Raw genomic sequence first — 18,005 nt, 5'->3', positions numbered from 1 at the left:
CTTGATTTTTCTCCAGAGTTGCAAACAGCAGTGTCCTGAAGATTGATCAATTGCTGTTGGAGACTCCAGGCTAATCCTGGAGGGTTGGCATCCCTATGCAGCCAGGTGATAACATTTCCAGGAATATCGAAACTAGAATTGGCAAGCCTGAATCTGGGCATTTTCTAACTATTTGTATTTTAAGGGACAATGAGATGTGTATACCCGGAGTAGAGTGAGTTTCTGTGGGCTCAGCCTGGGTTGTACCTGTGCAGCTAGGCCTCTTGCTTGGTCTCCATGGTAACGGGCGGCCAGGCTGATCAGTGGATGGCGGAGCGGTGGATGTGCGCAGGCGCAGTGCGCCATGGCGCTAAGATGGCGGTTGGTGGTGGCGGTTCTCTGCTGTCTGAGTGTGTGGGCGGCTGCCAGCAGCTCCCCCGCAGGTAGAGCGGCTCCCTGGAGCCAGCCCCTTGTCTGAGGGAAGATCGGGGGGGGCAAATTGAGGAAATCCGAGGGGGGGGGGAGATGAGAACCTAGGGGAGGGGCAATGTAGAGGCTGCAGTATTGATCAGGTGGGGGTTGGGGGTAAGAGAGAGAAACCAGGGGCTACAGAGTGAGGTGGGGGGCACAGCCTGAGGCAGGGAGAAACCAGGGGCGACATCGTGGAGAGGGTTGGGGGAGATACAGCATGGGGGAAATGGAGAATCCAAGGGCAATGGCGGTGATGGTGCTGGGGGAACCAGAGGGTCTAACATTGGTAAGGTACAAATCCGGGAATGGAGAAGGGGGGGGGGTGGCGGTGGGGTTTAGAGGACGCAGCCTGGGGGTTAACTGAGTAGTTCCTGGGGGAGCAGCCTCTATGTTCAGTTGGTGTTGCTGGTGTAAGCCTGATGAGAAGTAACTCCATTATCAATGAGACCTATTGAGTCAGATTTAACCAATATCAGAATTGCCTGCTGGTGGCACTGCTGTACTGTAGAGCACACGTTGTTATAAACAGCTCGGCAGGGAATTGCAAACTTGAGTGGGAAACACATTAATTCATTTCAACCATGCTTTCCTTTCCATGATATCAGCATTAAGGATAGGAGTAAATCAATTACCTGCTTGCCATTCAAATAAATATTGGCTGATCGGTATCTTAGCTCCATATACTTGCCTCTGCTCCAAATTGATGGACAACCTTACTGAACAAAATTTTTTTGTCATATTGCAAGCACTAATTAATCCCTTGTTTCTGCAGGGGAGAGACTTCCAGATTTCTGTTCCAGAAAATAATGTTTCCAGATTTCACTCCTCAATAGTTTGGCTCTTATTATATTGTCCTATCCTTCATCCTTCAAAGAAGGTTACGAGGCATACAAGATGATCAGAGGGTTAGATAGGGTGGGCAGTGAGAGTCTTTTTCCTCAGATGGTGATGGCTAACACGAGGGGACATAGCTTTAAATTAAGGGGTGGTAATTATAGGACGGATGTCAGAGGTAGGTTCTTTACTCAGTGGGTAGTAAGGGCATGGAATGCCCTGCCTGCAGCTGTTGTGGACTCGCCAACTTTAAGGGCATTCAAATGGTCAGTGGATAGGCATATGGATAACATTGGAATAGTTTAGGTTAGAGGGTCATTATATTGGTTCCACTGGTGGGCGCAACATCGAGGGTCGAAGGGCCTGTACTGCGCTGTTATGTTCTACATTCTATTTCCCTATCAGAGGAAATATTGGGAGAGATTGACCTTTGTATTTACCTGATCAAACTTATCTACTCAATTATCTACATTTAATAGAATACAAGGCAATTTTACGTAATCTTATCATAATTTAACTCTCTACATTCTGATAATCTGGTGAAATTACATTGCAGAAATAGCTGCAGAAATAGTGGATACGTTTGTTATATGATTTTCCAAAATTCCCTCAATTCTGGAATAGTCCTAGCAAGTTGGAAGTTAAGAAATGTAACACTGCTATTCACGGAAGGAGGAGAGAAAACGGGAAACTATGCGCCAGTTAGCTTGACAATAGTCAATGGGAAAGTGTTGGCATCTCATTAACAATTCACTTTGAAAATCATAGTGTGATCAAAGACATTCTTTTACAAAAGCAAAATCACATTTGATAAATCTATTGAGAGATCTTTGAGGATGTAATTAGTCGGTTTAGTAGGCACAGAACAAGTCACGGTATCTCTACAGTGCAGAAGCAGGCCATTCAGCCCATGGAGCCTGCAATGACGACAATCCCACCCAGGACCTATCCCTGTAACCCCATGTATTTATCTTGCTAATTCCCCAGACACTAAAGGGCAATTTAGCTCAGTTAATCAATCTAAATCACGACTTTTGGACTGTGGGAGGAAACCCATTCAAGCGTGGGGAGAACATGCAAATTCCATTCAGACAGTTACCCAAGGTCAGAATTGAACTTGGGTCCCTGGCGCTGTGAGGCAGCAATGCTAACCACCGTAAGGCTCATAAGGAAAGCAGAGTTAAGCTCCCTCTCTTTCGCTAATCCAAATCTCACTGTGTAATGTCATTTTGCAACCAGCCTTAAGGTGTGACTGAATACAGTTATTGGTTAACATCCTTGTCTGATGTTGCTTTTGGTATGTGGAATTTCCAAAATAATCTGTAGGTTTTTTTTATATTAACATATTTATTAAACATTTGCACATGTGGTTTGCAAATGTAATGCATTCGACCTACTAGGAAACAGGTTCTACAGCAGTGAGGGGATGGAATGGTATTAACTGGCATCTCTCTTAATTCGACCAGAACCAAGCTGTTAAATCCACTCAACATTTGTTGATTGACTCTATTTCTAATGGTATGGTTTTCATTTTGTAGGTGGAAGTTGGCAGATATACAAGGACAGGATATCAGCAGCTGTGGGATCTTACCAACCCTGCACCCAGCATAATTGCAGCTGTCACCAAAGGTGTGGCCATACTCTTCAAAATTTTTAATGTTTTTGAAATGCATTATGGTATTTGAATCATAACTTCATGTTATCACATTCCTTTAGCTGTGAGCACCGCTGGCTTTAGCTCCCTCGTGCTCCTCTGTATTCAGAGAGCAGATGAAGTTCAGTCCATCCCAACTTCTCATTCCCCTGGCCATAAAGCGTCTGGTGGCAAGTATGAGATTGAAACCACATGGTCAAGGGGTAAAGGTTGGAGGAGCCAAACACACAAAATTATATTGTTGTAACTCTGTAATGGGCAGTAGTTTGTCTGGCAGACAGTCTGCAGTTCACATAGCACTGGAACAAATGACTCCCTCTGCAACACAGAAGTTAGCATATGGCCCAGTGGTATTATCGCTAGACTATTAATCCAGAAGCTCAGCTGATGTTCTAGGGACCCGGGTTTGAATCCTGCCATGGCAGACGGTGGAATTTGAATCCAATAAAAAGAATCTGGAATGAAGAATCTACTGATGACCATGAAACCGTTGCTGATTGTGGTTCGCTGATGTGCTTTAGGAAAGGAAATCTGCTGTCCTTACCTGGTCTGGCCTACATGTGACTCCAGAGCCACAGCAATGTGGTCGCCTCAACTGCTCTCAAGCAACAGGAATGGGCAATAAATACTGGCCAGTCTGCAATGCCCCAGTGCACAAATGAATTTTTAAAAATCCCTTGCCATCTGCACCTTTTTAATTAAATCTGGTGATTTGTGTGCTGGCACTGAGCATTCACCATTGAAAGTTTCAGATATTCTTATAAAGAAATGGAACCTGCTATGCTCAACTGCTCTGGCCAACGTGTGACTCTAGAATGCACTGTGGTTGTTTCTTGATGCCCCAGTCACCCTCTGAAGTAGGCTAAGAAACTACTTTTGTTGTAAAAACAGTTTCTCAAGAAAGTGGCTCACCACAATCACATTATCAGACAATAAGTGCTCACTTCTCTGAAAATGTAGAAAAATTCATTTTTCCCCATGCCATCTCAGTAAATCTCCCACAGCAAATGTGAGTGATTAGTTCCTGATGAAAATAGTGTAACTATTTTTTTATTTGTTCATGGAGGGGTAGGCATCTCTGGTAAGGCCAGCATTGGTTGTCTATCCTTAATTATTAATTAAGAGTCAACCACATTGCTGTGTGCCTGGTGTTACATATAGGCCAGAGCAGGATGGCAGAATGCTTTCTCTCAGAGATATTAGTGAACCTGATGGGTTTTTACAACAAAGATAGTTTCATGTTTGCCATTGCTGAAATTAACCTGCAATTCCAGATTTATAAACTAAAATTTATTTATTGAATTTAAATTCCACCCGTTACCATGGTGAAACCCTTGTCACAAGTATATTAGTCTGGATCACTAGGTGATGAGCTCAGTGACATTACCATCATATCACTGTCTCCCCTTAAATATGATATGTGTGAAATACCATTGTATTTCTCCACTGCTCTTGAACTGCATCCAGTCTAACTTCACCTCTGCAGTGAACTGGATGCTTCTCCATTCTGGAATTTCCAGTGCTCCTTTGTCCAAATGCAGCAAGATTCAGACAGTATCCAGGCTTGGACTAGAAAGTAACATTTGCACTGCCCGAGTGCCAGGCAATGACAATCTCTTAACCGTCAATAACAGTACTGTCACTGAATCCCCCACAGTCCTGGGGGTTGCTGTTGACCAGCAGTTCAACTGGACTAGCCATAAAAGTACTGTGGCTCCAAGAGCAGGTCAAAAGGTAGGAATCTTGTTGTTCTGTAATTCGCATTCTGACTTCCCAAAGCCAGTCCACCACCTTCAAGGCACAAGTCAGGAGATACTCTCACTTTGCCTGGATGCATGCAGATAAAAAAACACTTCAGGAGCTCAGTAACACCCAGACAAAGCAGCCTGCTTGATTGGCACCCTATCCACAAGTATTCATTCTGTCCACAGTGTGTATCATTTGCAAGGTATATTGCAGGAACTCACCAAGGCTTCCAAACTCACTACTAATACTTGCCGACAAGAGTAGCAGATACGTGGGAATGCAATCACCTGGAAGTTCACCTCCTGACTTGGAAATATATTGCTGTTTATGCACTGTCACAGGGTCAAAATCCTGAAATTCCTTCACTAACAGAACTGTGGGTGTACCTACCACAGGGACTGCAGCAATTTCAGAAAGCAGCTCAGCACCCCTTTCTCGAGAGCAATTAGGGATGGGAGAGTTAGCCTAGAAGGCAAAGCCCACATCCCTTGAATGAATATATATTTTTAAACTGTGATGCTGGTGAATTGTGAGGGATTCATGTCCCTCAAAAGTTGGTGTGGAACCTCATTGTTAACTCAGATTCCACAGGGCGCAAATGCGTTATTAGACGATTTTTTATGTGAAAGTAGTAGCGTGGACTGGAAAAATATGAATGTTCATCTTTGACCAGCAAGCTTTTCATAAGAATCTTTTTCCACATTTTATTCAGTGTCCTGGAAAATGATCTTTCACACTTCAAGCAAGGAATCTCCAATGACATGATGGCAGAGACTGTCAGTCAGAACATAGGGACTCACTACCAGATAATAAAGGGCAAGCTCTATCGCCAAGACGACTGCATGTTTCCTGCCAGGTGGGAGAACAACCAGACCTGCTGCGATTTGATGCATTTATAATATGAGACTGAAATAACCAAAGCGGTAGAGACTTTTCCTTGAGAAATTTTTGGCCAGGAAATTGTTCCAACATCTGCTACCCACAGGAAACCTAACTCCACCATCCACGATGCTGCTTGTTCAGACAAACGCACTAGTGGAGAACGAGTAAAACCTTTGGTAGGATATATTAGACCTGAGTCAATAGGATAAGGAAAAACTGAAGTCAAAAGATCAGAAAATAGTCTCAAACTCATTCCCTGACCTTTGGTGCGAAGCTGAATTTATTGTTCCTGACATCCAGATCTGCCTCCCTCCATGTTTGGAACATTGCCCCCAGCATGATATCCCACCCACTCTATTGCTGTAACCATTCACCTCTAAGGTTAATTTCTCAAATGGCTTCCTTGCTGCTTTCCCTGATGCTGCCGTTCTGAAGAATCGGTCAATTCAGAATTCTGCAACATTAGACTTCTTGCCACACAAACTCCTCCACACTGTTCTCATCTTTGCTCAAGTAAATACACTTTGGTGCCCTCGTCCTGCCCCTTGTAAATCCCTCATCTGAATGATATTCAACCCAAACTCTGTGACACTCAGATTCTGGGTTGTGTTTGATTGCTGCAGCACAAATGGAGGTCAGTCCTTTGATTATTCTGCCCCAGCTCTCTGGAACTCTCAGCTCCAAAACAGAGTTTGCCAAAATGCCCTTTCTTTACCTTCCCAAATCACTGGTAACCGCACCTGATTGGGGAATGATTTCAAAATCTAAGAAATTAAAACCTAAACCAACTTCTGAAAGTTTAACTTGTGTCAAACCAGCTGTCTCTACTGGAATAGATTTTCAGTAATCTTTATGCAAGTTATTGGCTGGATGTATGAGCATCTGTTAATCAACAGATTTCCCTTGTGTCTGCCTTCGGTGGCACAGTGGTTAGCACTGCTGCCTCACAGCACCAGGGACCCGAGTTCAATTCCTGGCTGGGTCTCTGTCTATGCGGAGTAGGCACATTCTCCTCGTGTCTGCGTGGATTTCCTCCAGGTGCTCCAGTTTCCTCCCACAGCCTAAAAGACATGCTGGTTAGGTGCATTGGGCATGTTAAATTCTCTCTGTGTACCTGAACAGGTGCTGGAGCGTGGAGACTAGGGGATTTTCACAGTAACTTCATTGCAATGTCTATTAATAGGTCTATAAGCCTATCTGTTACACTATAAATAAACTTAAACTTTGCACAAACAAAGCAATAGTATCAGATACAGGACCATGTGAATGTGAGAATGAGGCAAAGTCCTTCATTGGTTTTCTTTGTTTCAGTTTGAGTTCAGTGTTTCCTATCCTGAAGCATGTGCCTTTCGTTTGATTTTTTTCATTATTCTGTCTGTCTCTCTGCATCCATGGAGCTGACCTGTGCTAACGCCTCACATGGGATCCTGTACATTTGGGCTACAATCTGCATCTTGTCCAGAGTGATTATCATTCAGGAAAACAAAGTGAATAATAAACTGAAGAAAAACCAGAGAGCTAAGTTTTAAACAAGCAAAAACTACCAAGAGAATGTTGAACGGAAATGTGAAGGCTGAAGGCACACTGATCTCATTAATCTGTGGCAATCTGCTGTGGATACTATAAATATAATACCTTTATATCCCCTCTGCTTCTCTTTATGTCTCTATTTAGAGTTCAAACACGGTTGTTTTTTGACTAGTTACTGAGCCAACAGATCACTGTTTTGTTTCTGAGTTTAGGTGCAGTGGGGTAGAGCATTTTATTCTGGAAATAATTGACGATCTCCCTGATATGGAATTTGTGCTCAATGTCCGGGATTATCCTCAGGTTCCAAACTGGATGAAGCCCATTCGGCCTGTTTTATCATTCAGTAAGGTAAGCACGAAAAGAAACTTTGAACAATGTCTAGCTTTCAAGCTGGCCTTTACAGTGGATTTACAAAATGCTGCAACTTATTTCTCTCTTACAGACATCAGAATACTATGACATCGTGTACCCTGCATGGACCTTCTGGGAGGGAGGTCCAGCAGTTTGGCCCATTTACCCCACAGGACTTGGACGCTGGGATCTAATGAGAAAGGAGTTAAAAGTGTGAGTCATATTTGCCGAATAGAATCAGTGCTTAGAGAACGCTTAGAGAGAGTCTGACCGTATGAATGGTGGGAGCGGCCCTACTCTGTCATTGCCTGGGTTATTTATGTGAGATCTGGTGGTTGGGATAGTGCCTTAAAGACCTGAGGAAGGCAGGCAGACTGGTCTAACTGAGTCATGTTGCTGATCATGAAATGTTTGGCTCAGCCTACAATATAATTAGAAGCTACAATAATCACAAAGAAAATACACATTAAACTGAAAGGAAATGCAGAATTTGATTTAATTCACTCTCCGTCTTTATGCTTACAGACCACACTTATCCACTCCAAAGAAAGAAAGAACTTGCATCCCTGTAACATCTTCCATAATCCCAGAACATCCCAAAGCACCATGTGTCCAGTAAAATGTTTTTGAAATATAGTCACATTGCTGCATCCCAGAGTGTTCTGCGGTTAGGAAAGGCACCTTGGAAAACAAGTCTTTCTTTCTTGAAGGTTTACTTGTGATTGTCTTTTGCAGGAGATTGAATTGGTGAGGGAGTGTCTTTGCCAAGGTACAATGGTGGGAATAGACACAAAAAAAACATTTTTTATTCTTTTTCCTTTCTAAATGGGTGTGCTACAAATATACCAGTCTGTAGAATAGTCATGTAATCCTGAGGTTATGATACATAACAAGAAGGCTAGGTGTCCACATTAAATAGTATCTATCACTTAAAAACCTAATTGGCTCCTTTTTGTTCCCTCCTCCAGATCTGCTGAAAAGTGGCCTTGGGAGAAGAAAGTCTCAATAGGTTTCTTTAGAGGATCAAGGTAAGGCTAATAATTATAACTGTTACAACACAGCACAAAGTGGCTGGGGATCATTAAAAGATTCTGAGCTCCAGGCGTGCTTCTCTTTAGCATTCTCAGCACAAGGGTTGATTCCACAATTTTCCTTTGTAAAAGGTGTGATAAAAATGGGTTACGTTAATGCTAGAGAGGTTCGCAGAATGACTGCTGTGGATAATGGAAACGTAAATACTTGTGCAGTGGAATGAAGTGTTGTGAAGTTTGGGCTGACGGTCGCTGTTAGGGAAGCAGCTAAATGAGACTGCTGACTCACTGCAATGATTGTAACTTGCCGGCTGAAATGCGAGGTACTTGTTATATCCTGGAAGGTGGCTGACTATAATCTTTTCAAGGGCTGTTATGGATGGGTAGTAAATGCTGGCCCTGACACCGATACCCTCCATCTTATAAATGAATAAAACAATGACTGGTGTCTTATTCTCAAACATGCATGCTCACACAACCACAGGGGGCTGTAATGCACTGTCCTCTCTCTGTTTCTCTCTGATGCACGTGTGAATATTAATCTGTGGTGATGGAGTGAAATTACCTTGCTTCACTTTCAGGACAAGTTCTGAACGAGATCCTCTTATTCTGCTTTCTCGGAAAGAACCTATGTTGGTAGATGCAGAATACACCAAAAATCAAGCCTGGAAATCAGAAAAGGTAAAATCCTAGCGTTAGTTGTAAAATTGAAGTCTCTCGTCCGTGGAAGAATTCTCATGTGAAATGTGATCAACGTAGTTGGTAGTGTATAGAGTCACTGTACAAGAATACCCTGAATTGGAGCCAAGGCTTGAAACCACACTTGGTCAAATACTGCCTTGGAAGTCAAGTACAGGCACTCTCACTTCACATCTGGAGTTCAGCTCTTCATATTGAAAACTCATCTTAAATAGGAAACACAGTAGCAATTTGCACAAAGCAAGCTCCTACAAATAGCAAAGATACAGGGTGGCCCAGTAGCACAGCGGCACAGTGGTACCCAATAGCACACTGCTGCCTCACAGCGCCAGGGAACCGGGTTCGATTCCAGCCTCGGGTCCCAGTTGGTGCGGAGTCTGTACGTTCTCTCCGTATCTGTGGATTTCCTCCAGGTGCTCCGGTTTCCTCCCACAATCCAACGATGTGCGGATTAGGTTGATTGGCCATGCTAAATTGACCCTGTTATCGGGGATTAGCAGGCTAAAAATGTGAGGTTACTAGAACAGGATCTTGGTGGGATTGTTGTTGATGCAGCCTCCTGCATCGTAGGGTTTCAATTATTCTACCTGTTTGTTTAAGTGGATGTTAAAGATCTCCACGCACTGTTGGAAATGAGCTTATTCTCGTCAACAATTGTCCCTCAATCATTGCCATCAAAAGCAAATTGACTGATCATTCACTTGGTTGCTGTTTGTGGAATGCCATCCGTGTTTTATCCTCATAACAATAACTTTTGCATTCAAACTGGTTGCATCAAGTTTGTATAAATGTGGAAGAGACGTTAAACCCAGGTTGACCCCTTAGTCACATGTAGAAGTTTCCATGTCACTATTTGAAGAAGATCCAGGGACGTTTTCCCCACTGTCAGAGCCAGAGGGTGGTTGTAGAGGGTTGTTTTTCAAACTGGAGGCCTGTGACCAGTGATATGCCTCAGGGATCAGTGCTGGACCCACTGTTACTTGTCATTTATATTAATGATTTGGATGAGAATATAGGGGACATGGTTAGTAAGTTTGCAGATGACACCAAGATTGGTGGCATAGTGGACAGTGAAGAAAGTTATCTCCAATTGCAATGGGATCTTGATCAATTGGGCCAGTGGGCTGACAAATGGCAGATGAGTTTAATTTAGACAAATGTGAGGTGATGTATTTTGGTAGATTGAACCAGGATAGGACTTACTCAGTTAATGGTAGGGCACTGGGGAGACTTACAGAACAAAGAGATCTAGGGGTACATGTTCATAGCTCCTTGAAAGTGGAGTCACAGGTGGACAGGGTGGTGAAGAAGGCATTCGGCATGCTTGGTTTCATTGGTCAGAACATTGAATACAGGAATTGGGACGTCTTGTTGAAGTTGTACAAGACATTGGTAAGGCCACACTTGGAATACTGTGTGCAATTCTGGTCAGCCTATTATAGAAAGGATATTATTAAACTAGAAAGAGTGCAGAAAAGAGTCACTAGGATTCTACCGGGACTTGATGGATTGAGTTATAAGGAGAGTTTTTCCTCTGGACCGTAGGAGGCTGAGGGGTCACCTTATAGAGATCTATATAATAATGAAGGGCATAGACAAGGTAGATAGTCAATATCTTTTCCCAAAGGTAGGGGAGTCTAAAACTAGAGGGCATAGGTTTAAGATGAGAGCGGGGAGATACAAAACTGTCCAGAGGGGCAATTTTTTCACACAGAGGGTGGTGAGTGCCTGAAACAAGCTGCCAGAGGTAGTAGTAGAGGCGGGTACAATTTTATCTTTTAAAAAGCATTTAGATAGCTACATGGGTCTGATGTGTATAGAGGGATATGGACCAAATATGAGCAATTGGGATTAGCTTAGGGGTTTTAAAAAAAAGGGTGGCATGGACAAGTTGGGCCGAAGGGCCTGTTGCCATGCCGTAAACCTCTATGACTCTGTGACTGTCCTCGCCAATATTTTAATAACAACCAGTGTCAGTAAAACGGATAATTTGGTTGCTAATTTCATTGCTATCTGTGGGAGCTTGCTGTACATAAATTGACAGCCTGCTTCCTTTGGTACAACGATTGCACTTCAAAAGTTCATCAAATATAGGAGCAGAATTAGACCATTCAGCTCATTGAGTGTGCTCCACCATTCGATCATGGCTGATATGCTCCTCATCCCCATTTTCCTGCCTTTTCCCCATAACTCCATTACATCACCTCCCATAGAGTATGGTGGTGTAATGGTAATGTCACAGGACCAGTAGTTCAGACATAAGGGTTCAATTCCTATTGTAGTAGCAGCTGAAATGTTACATCCATTTTGTGGGTAGCACAGTGATTCGCACTGCTACCTCACAGCGCCAGGGACCAGGGTTCGATTCCCGGCGCGGGTCACTGTCTGTGCAGAGTTTGCACATTCTCCCGTGTCTGCGTGGGTGTCCTCCGGGTGCTCCGGTTTACTCCCACAGTCCAGAGATGTGCAGGTTAGGTTGATTGGCCATGCTAAATTAACCCTACTGACAGGGGGACTAGGAAGATGGGGTTACGGGAATAGGGGCTGGGTGGGACAGTGGTTGGTGCAGACTCGATGGGCCAAGTAGCCGCCTCCTGCACTGTAGGGTTTTTAGGATTCTAACCCTTCAATGCATTATCAATTAAACATCTAACTCCTCCTTAAATTTACTCATTGTTCCAGCATCCACCGCATTTTGGAATAGCGAGTTCCACAGATGCATTACCCTTTGGGAGAAGTAGTTCCTCCTCACCTCTGTTTTAAATTTGCTACCTCATCCTCCATCTGCTACATAGGGCTGGAAAGGTTTTGCGTCTTGCCATGGGAGTAAGAGGTGCTATATAAATGCAAGGTCTTTTTAAATTCTGAGTCTCAATTGCCGAGCTGCCTCTGTGTTCTGCACCACCTGGGAGTGATTGATATTGACTCTGGCTACCAGAAGCGAAAATATTGTTAACGATCCCTACTTTGGAATTCTCTAACACAGAGAGCTGTGGGTGCTCTGTCCTTGAGTATATTCAAAACCAAAATCAGTACATTATTGATCTCTTGGAATCGAGGGATATGGGGAGTGAGCAGGAAGGTGGAGTTGAGCTTGATTATCAGTTATGGATGTATTGAATAGCGGAGTAGACGTGAACCCTGCATCTCTTTCTATTCATTCCAGTGACTCTTGCACATTCCCAATTTTCATCTGTCCAGCAGTTTTGGCCCTTTCTTCAGCTGCTTAAACCCCAAGCTCTGGAATTCCCTCCCTAAACCTCTCCCTTCCTTTGAGATGCTTCATAAAACTTACCTCGTTGACTAAGCATTTGGTCATTGGTCCTAATACTTCATTATGTGGCTCCGTGCCACACTTTGTTTGATAAAGCTCCTTGGGGCAGTTTACTCTGTTAATGATGCTATATAAATGCAAGTTATTAATAGACTAATTTGATTTGTTTTCAGGATACACTAGGAAAACCCCCTGCTAAAGAAATTCCATTGGTGGACCATTGCAAATACAAGTACGTTGTTAGAAACCTTCTCACTACCAGCTTAGTGCATCCCACATCTTCCTACTCTCATACCCTCTCCCCCCCACATTCTCCCTCTCTCACACCCTCCCTCTTAGCATTGGGTAATAAAATCAAGGAGTACACTGCTAGCCAGCCAGCACCTGAAGCAGAAAAGACAGGTTGACATCTGATGTGAATCACTTCATCAAATCTCAATGAGTCTACTTCATTAGCCCATCATCTTTCTTTTGGATAGAAAGGGCTGCCCTGGTATTTCTGGACATTCTTGTCTTTATCAGTAGCCTATCATTGCAGAATTGACTCATTGTAGGTGAGGGAAGTGGGAAGAGATTTAAAGATGAAGCTCTAAAGGCAAAGAGTAAGCAATCTTATAACACCAGGTTAAAGTCTAACAGTTTTATTTGGAATCACGAACTTTCAGAGCGCTGCTCCCTCGTCAGCTGAGTGGGAGTTGTGTTCACAAACAGGGTATATATACACACAAACTCAGTTGCAAGATAATGGTTGGAATGTGAGTCTGTACAGCTAATCAGTTCTTTACAGGTATAGACAATGTGAGTAGAGAGAGAGATTATCACAGGCTAAAGAGGTGTGAATTATCTCAAGCCAGGATAGTTAGTAGGATTTTGCAAGTCCATTTTCCCTGAAGGGAAAGAGCTGTATTTGTGAAAATAAACATGCTCTCAGAGTGTGACAGGGCCGTGTGTGTTATGGCCATGGTTAGTTGTGATTGTTGCGATGCTATGCTGCTGTAAGATCTATTGCAAAGATTGTGTTTGATTTCGTGGAGCGTAGGTTCCCAGCTTCTGATCCCCAAACATCTTCAGTTTAAAATTTTCATACTTGTGAGTGCAGGGCCAGACAAGTTCCTGTGAGACGGACAGTTCGCTTCACCTCATTGAGATCTTCTTACGGGCAGCCTCTGTTAAGTGCTGAGCTGCAGTCACCCCGCTAGCCTGAGTAGGGTGAATGCAGGGATGGTGCTGCTGCTTCTATAGTTCTGGTTTTGGAACTGAGTGGAACTGAGCCACGACAGATCAGCCATGATCTTATTGAATGGCGGGGCAGGCTCGAAGGGCTAGATGGCCTACTCCTGCTCCTATTTCTTATGTTCTTATGTTTTCAGATCTTCCTCCAGCCCAACATCTTAGAAATGGTATTTGCTGTTGAAGGAAGCTTCATTGAGCTTGTGTGAGGTTCACAGGGAACCTCTGGTCTGTGACCTTTGGTTTAGTTACACACACTTATTGAGGACTCATTACATTTACTGCTTTGTTAATGAGTTTATTTTCCCTGTGCCCAGGTATTTATTTAATTTTCGGGGTGTTGCTGCCAGTTTCCGATTTAAGCATCTCTTCCTGTGCGGCTCACTGGTTTTTCACGTTGGCAATGAATGGCTAGAGTTCTTTTACCCACAGCTGAAGCCATGGGTACATTATATCCCCGTCAATCAGGACCTCTCCAACGTACGGTAAGACACTTCCCTCAACAACAGCTTCAGTGACAGATCACTGGCCCTTCTCTAGGTAACACAGTGGCTGCTTGACTGGGAGTTGTGTTTGGATTTATCCAGAGCAGAGTTAATCAGCACTGATTCTGTCTTCTGTGGATGAGAAAAAATTTTAACTGCAGAATAATTCCTTCTTTTATTTCTGTTGTGTTCCTTGGCTATTTAAATGTGGAGTTTAACAAAATCCATAAAGCAATCAGAGCCGTGTGTACAGGGGGCCACAATTGTGCAGTTATAGTGTGTACACAGGGTAGTAATAGTGCAGTTACAGTGTGTACATCGGGGACAGTAATAGTGCAGTTACAGTGTACATCGGGGACAGTAATAGTGCAGTTACGGAGTGTACACGGGGCAGTAATAGTGCAGTTACAGAGTGTACATGAGGCAGTTACAGAGGACAGTAATGATCCAGTTATGGTGTGTACAGAAAATAGTAATAGTGCGGTTAAAAAGTGTGTACAGTAATAATGAAGTTACAGTGTGTACACAGGGCTTTAATAGTGCAGTTGCAGAGTGTACACAGGGGGCAGTAATAGCGCATTTATAGTGTGTACATGGGTCAGTAATACTGCAGTTGCAGTGTGTACTCAGGGCTGTAATAGTGCAGTTACAGTGTGCATAGGGGATAGTAATAGTGCAGTTACAGAGTGTACGCGGGGTCCGTGATAGTGCAGTTACAGTGTGTACACGGGGGAGGCAGTAATAGTGCATTTATAGTGTGCATAGGGGGGCCGTAATAGTGCAGTTACAGTGTGTACACGGGGGATTGGTAATAGCGCAGTTACAATGTGTGAGGTTTGTTTGGCTGAGTGGTGAGGATTTCTTGCACATCCTCCCTAATGGCATTGTCTCCTTTGGCTCAGTAAGTTCAGCTCCTGATCAAGAAAGCTCCAGCCTGTTCTTGTGTATACGCAATGAACTGATCTTATTAATTTCTGTGTTGCTTTAGGGAATTGTTACAATTTGTTCAGGACAATGACCTCCTCGCCAGAGAGATCGCAGCAAGGTGAGTATCCATCCTGCTGCTGAGCTTTGAATAAGACCAAGGAGTTCCTAATATATTCCGGCACCCTTACTAACCCCAGCCTGCCTCTAACCTGTTCACCTGTTACCGTGTTTTTACTCAGTGTTGATTTTGTTGGTATTGTTATTTCCTTCTTTGTTCCTTGTTAAGTTCAGGCCATGAGGGCTCACTCAGCGCTATCACCCAGTGACATACCTCATCACCACCCCACAGACAAACCCTGATCTCGGGAAAATAAGCCCAATAGCACTGTGACATCTTTTCTGTATCACAGTGAATGAGATTGTCATTCAGGATCCATGGACATTTAGCCAAGAAAAAATTTGCATTCATATAGCGCCTTTCACAACCACAGGATGTGCCAAAGCGCTCTGCAAGCAATGAGGTGCATTTGAATTGTGGTCACTGTTTTTTCACTGCAACCTCCTACAGGTAGCATTGTGATGATGACCAAATAATCTCAGTGAATTCCAGAGCGATACGGTAGCACACTGCTGCCTCTCAGTGCCAGGGATCCAGGTTCGATTCCCGGCTTGGATCACTGTCTTTGTGAAGTCTGTACGTTCTCACCGTGTCTGTGTGGGTTTTCTCCGGGTGCTCTGGTTTCCTTCCACAGTCCAAGATGTGCAGCTTCGGTGGATTGGCTGTGCCAAACTTGCCCCTTAGTGTCAGTGGGATTAGCAGTGAAAATGCATAGGGAAAGGACCAAGGTAGGATTGTGGTTGGTGCAGACTTGATGGGCCGAATGGCCTCTGTCTGCACTGTAAGATGAAATGATCCGATGTTGATTATTGAATCAATAATACTCTCATCAGCTTTGAAACAGCCAGTTCTGGCATCTTTCACATCTACATAGAAGGACAGACAAAACTCAGTTTAACATTTGACCTGGAAGATGACATCTCCGACAGTGCAGCATTTCCTCAACACTACACAGAAGCGTCAACCTGAATGTTGTGTCCAAATCTCTGAACTTGGAGTCACGTCCATGGCTGTCAGGCCCAGATGCAATTGTTAGCCTCTCTGCCATGTTGGTAAGATGTTCTCCAGCCGGTCCTTATTGTACAGTTCCCAGTATTTTACCTGTTGCTGAGATACTGGGTCTAAAATTTCTCCATTTGTGTTTCTAGCCTTTTTAACAATGTGTTTTCCTGTAACTCAATTCCCAATGATTATCTTTACCTTCACAGGGGCCACCAGTTTATCCTGGATCACCTGAGGATGGATGATGTTTCCTGTTACTGGAGGCAGTTGCTGGTGAGATACTCCAAACTACTGCTGTATAAACCGAAAAAGCTGAAGAAATACAGCCAGATCTTTCCCAAGCACAGGCGAAGTGAGTTATAGCTCCCAGAGCCTCCCGGATATAGAGACATTCAGCATCTTGCAGGGTCCCTTTGAAAGACACATTCCCTGTGAAAATTCCAGCAGTTGATCCCGTTTTCTGAGCTGGATAACATTCTCATTCCCACCTGATTGAATCGGTAACTGCAAACAGTCAGAGTCATTCCATTTTGCCCAGGTTCCAGCCGTGTAAGATTTCATCTCCATCTGATTTAAATTTGGGGAATTGTGTGATGCAAAAAGTCATCAGGAAAATGGAACAAAAAGCAGCCATTTGCCTTGTTCAGTCTCACACAGCATATGGATCACGTCAATCATGAACTCAACACCATCCACTAATCCAGCAAAACAAAGTCCGATAGTTTCTCCCAATGCAGTGTAAATGGAGCCAAACCCGTGAGGGTCTTTTACACATCTTCATTATTCATTCTCATCTTTGGAGCGACATTCCCTATACTGCCAGGAGTTAGAGTTCCTCGCACCATTCGACTGCGCTGACTCCGGCCTATTACTGGCTGTGTATTTATCCAGCTGCTAAACTGATTGGAGTCTACTCCACACATTAGGGGATTTTCACAGTAACTTCATTGCAGTGTTAATGTAAACCTGCCTTGTGACACTAATAAATAAACTTTAAACTTTAACATTGACCAGAAAGAGGAAACTGTCTTGCTCCCTCTCCTGTTCTCCTTCCCCCAACCACCCACCTCCCCCCACCCCCCCATCCATTGCGTGTTCATGATTTACAGAACGTTCAGCAGCAGACATCCCCTCAACATTAGCCTGCAGTTTGCTGCAGTGCGGTTTGGAATTGGAGCAAGTTGCCGCCTTGTCTGTGGAGCTAAGGCAGCTAATCAGCTAATTATGTTTTATCTTCAGGGTATGAGACTCAGTAATTGGTTGAATAAAAGGGAATTAATTTTGCCCTCCTGGTGTGACACAGCATTTAGATTTACCAAACGGTGGGCAATACAAATCATGTTAAACTGAAAGAACATTAGCAGCAGCAACAGCCACCTAACTGAATAAACCAACCACTGAATTGTGCAAAATGATGGGTTTAATTTTTTAATAAAATTTTTTTTAGTGAATTGTGTTTGTTTTTTAATGTTTCTTAATTTTTTTACCTAAACTGATAACCAGTCTCCGAATTACAGGGTAAATGTCGAGAATGTGCATTAAGTTAATGTACTGTACTTCTTGCCAGGCTCCAACATTCTACTCTCTATAAAGTTGAGATCATCCAAAACTCTGCTGCCTGCGTCCTTACCGATACCCAATCTTCTTCCCCTATTCCCCGTGTGGATGTTGACCTGCATTGCTTCACAGTCAACCAACACCTCAATTCTAAAAGTACTCATCTTTGTTTTCAAATCCCTCCATAGTATCACCTCTTTCTACTGTACTGCAGCCCCAAACTCTACAAGATATC

At 43.5% G+C, this 18,005-nt stretch overlaps 1 protein-coding gene across 1 annotated transcript; it reads left to right on the top strand.

The window, feature by feature from the left end:
* The first annotated feature begins 340 nt into the window (after positions 1 to 340).
* poglut1 (protein O-glucosyltransferase 1) lies at positions 341 to 17,664 on the top strand. Its single transcript, XM_080204595.1, has 11 exons — positions 341 to 422; positions 2,823 to 2,913; positions 5,397 to 5,540; positions 7,309 to 7,444; positions 7,539 to 7,660; positions 8,416 to 8,475; positions 9,060 to 9,159; positions 12,625 to 12,683; positions 13,999 to 14,166; positions 15,155 to 15,211; positions 16,420 to 17,664. Exons 1-11 carry the CDS (start codon positions 344 to 346, stop codon positions 16,574 to 16,576), a joined length of 1,173 nt encoding a protein of 390 aa, XP_080060721.1. The 5' UTR covers positions 341 to 343; the 3' UTR covers positions 16,577 to 17,664.
* Positions 17,665 to 18,005: the final 341 nt, after the last annotated feature.

This window comes from Carcharhinus amblyrhynchos, chromosome 16, assembly GCF_965287045.1.
Source record: "Carcharhinus amblyrhynchos chromosome 16, sCarAmb.v2.hapA, whole genome shotgun sequence".
NCBI lineage: Eukaryota > Metazoa > Chordata > Chondrichthyes > Carcharhiniformes > Carcharhinidae > Carcharhinus > Carcharhinus amblyrhynchos.
This window is presented reverse-complemented; position numbering and strand designations above follow the sequence as displayed.

Excerpts from the sequence above, each read along its gene's own strand:
- poglut1 (XM_080204595.1), top strand. The coding sequence starts at position 344 with ATGGCGCTAAGATGGCGGTTGGTGGTGGCGGTTCTCTGCTGTCTGAGT. Across the intron at positions 14,167-15,154 it reads CAGGACCTCTCCAACGTACG|GGAATTGTTACAATTTGTTC; the intron begins GTAAGACACTTC and ends GTGTTGCTTTAG. Across the intron at positions 15,212-16,419 it reads GCCAGAGAGATCGCAGCAAG|GGGCCACCAGTTTATCCTGG; the intron begins GTGAGTATCCAT and ends TTACCTTCACAG.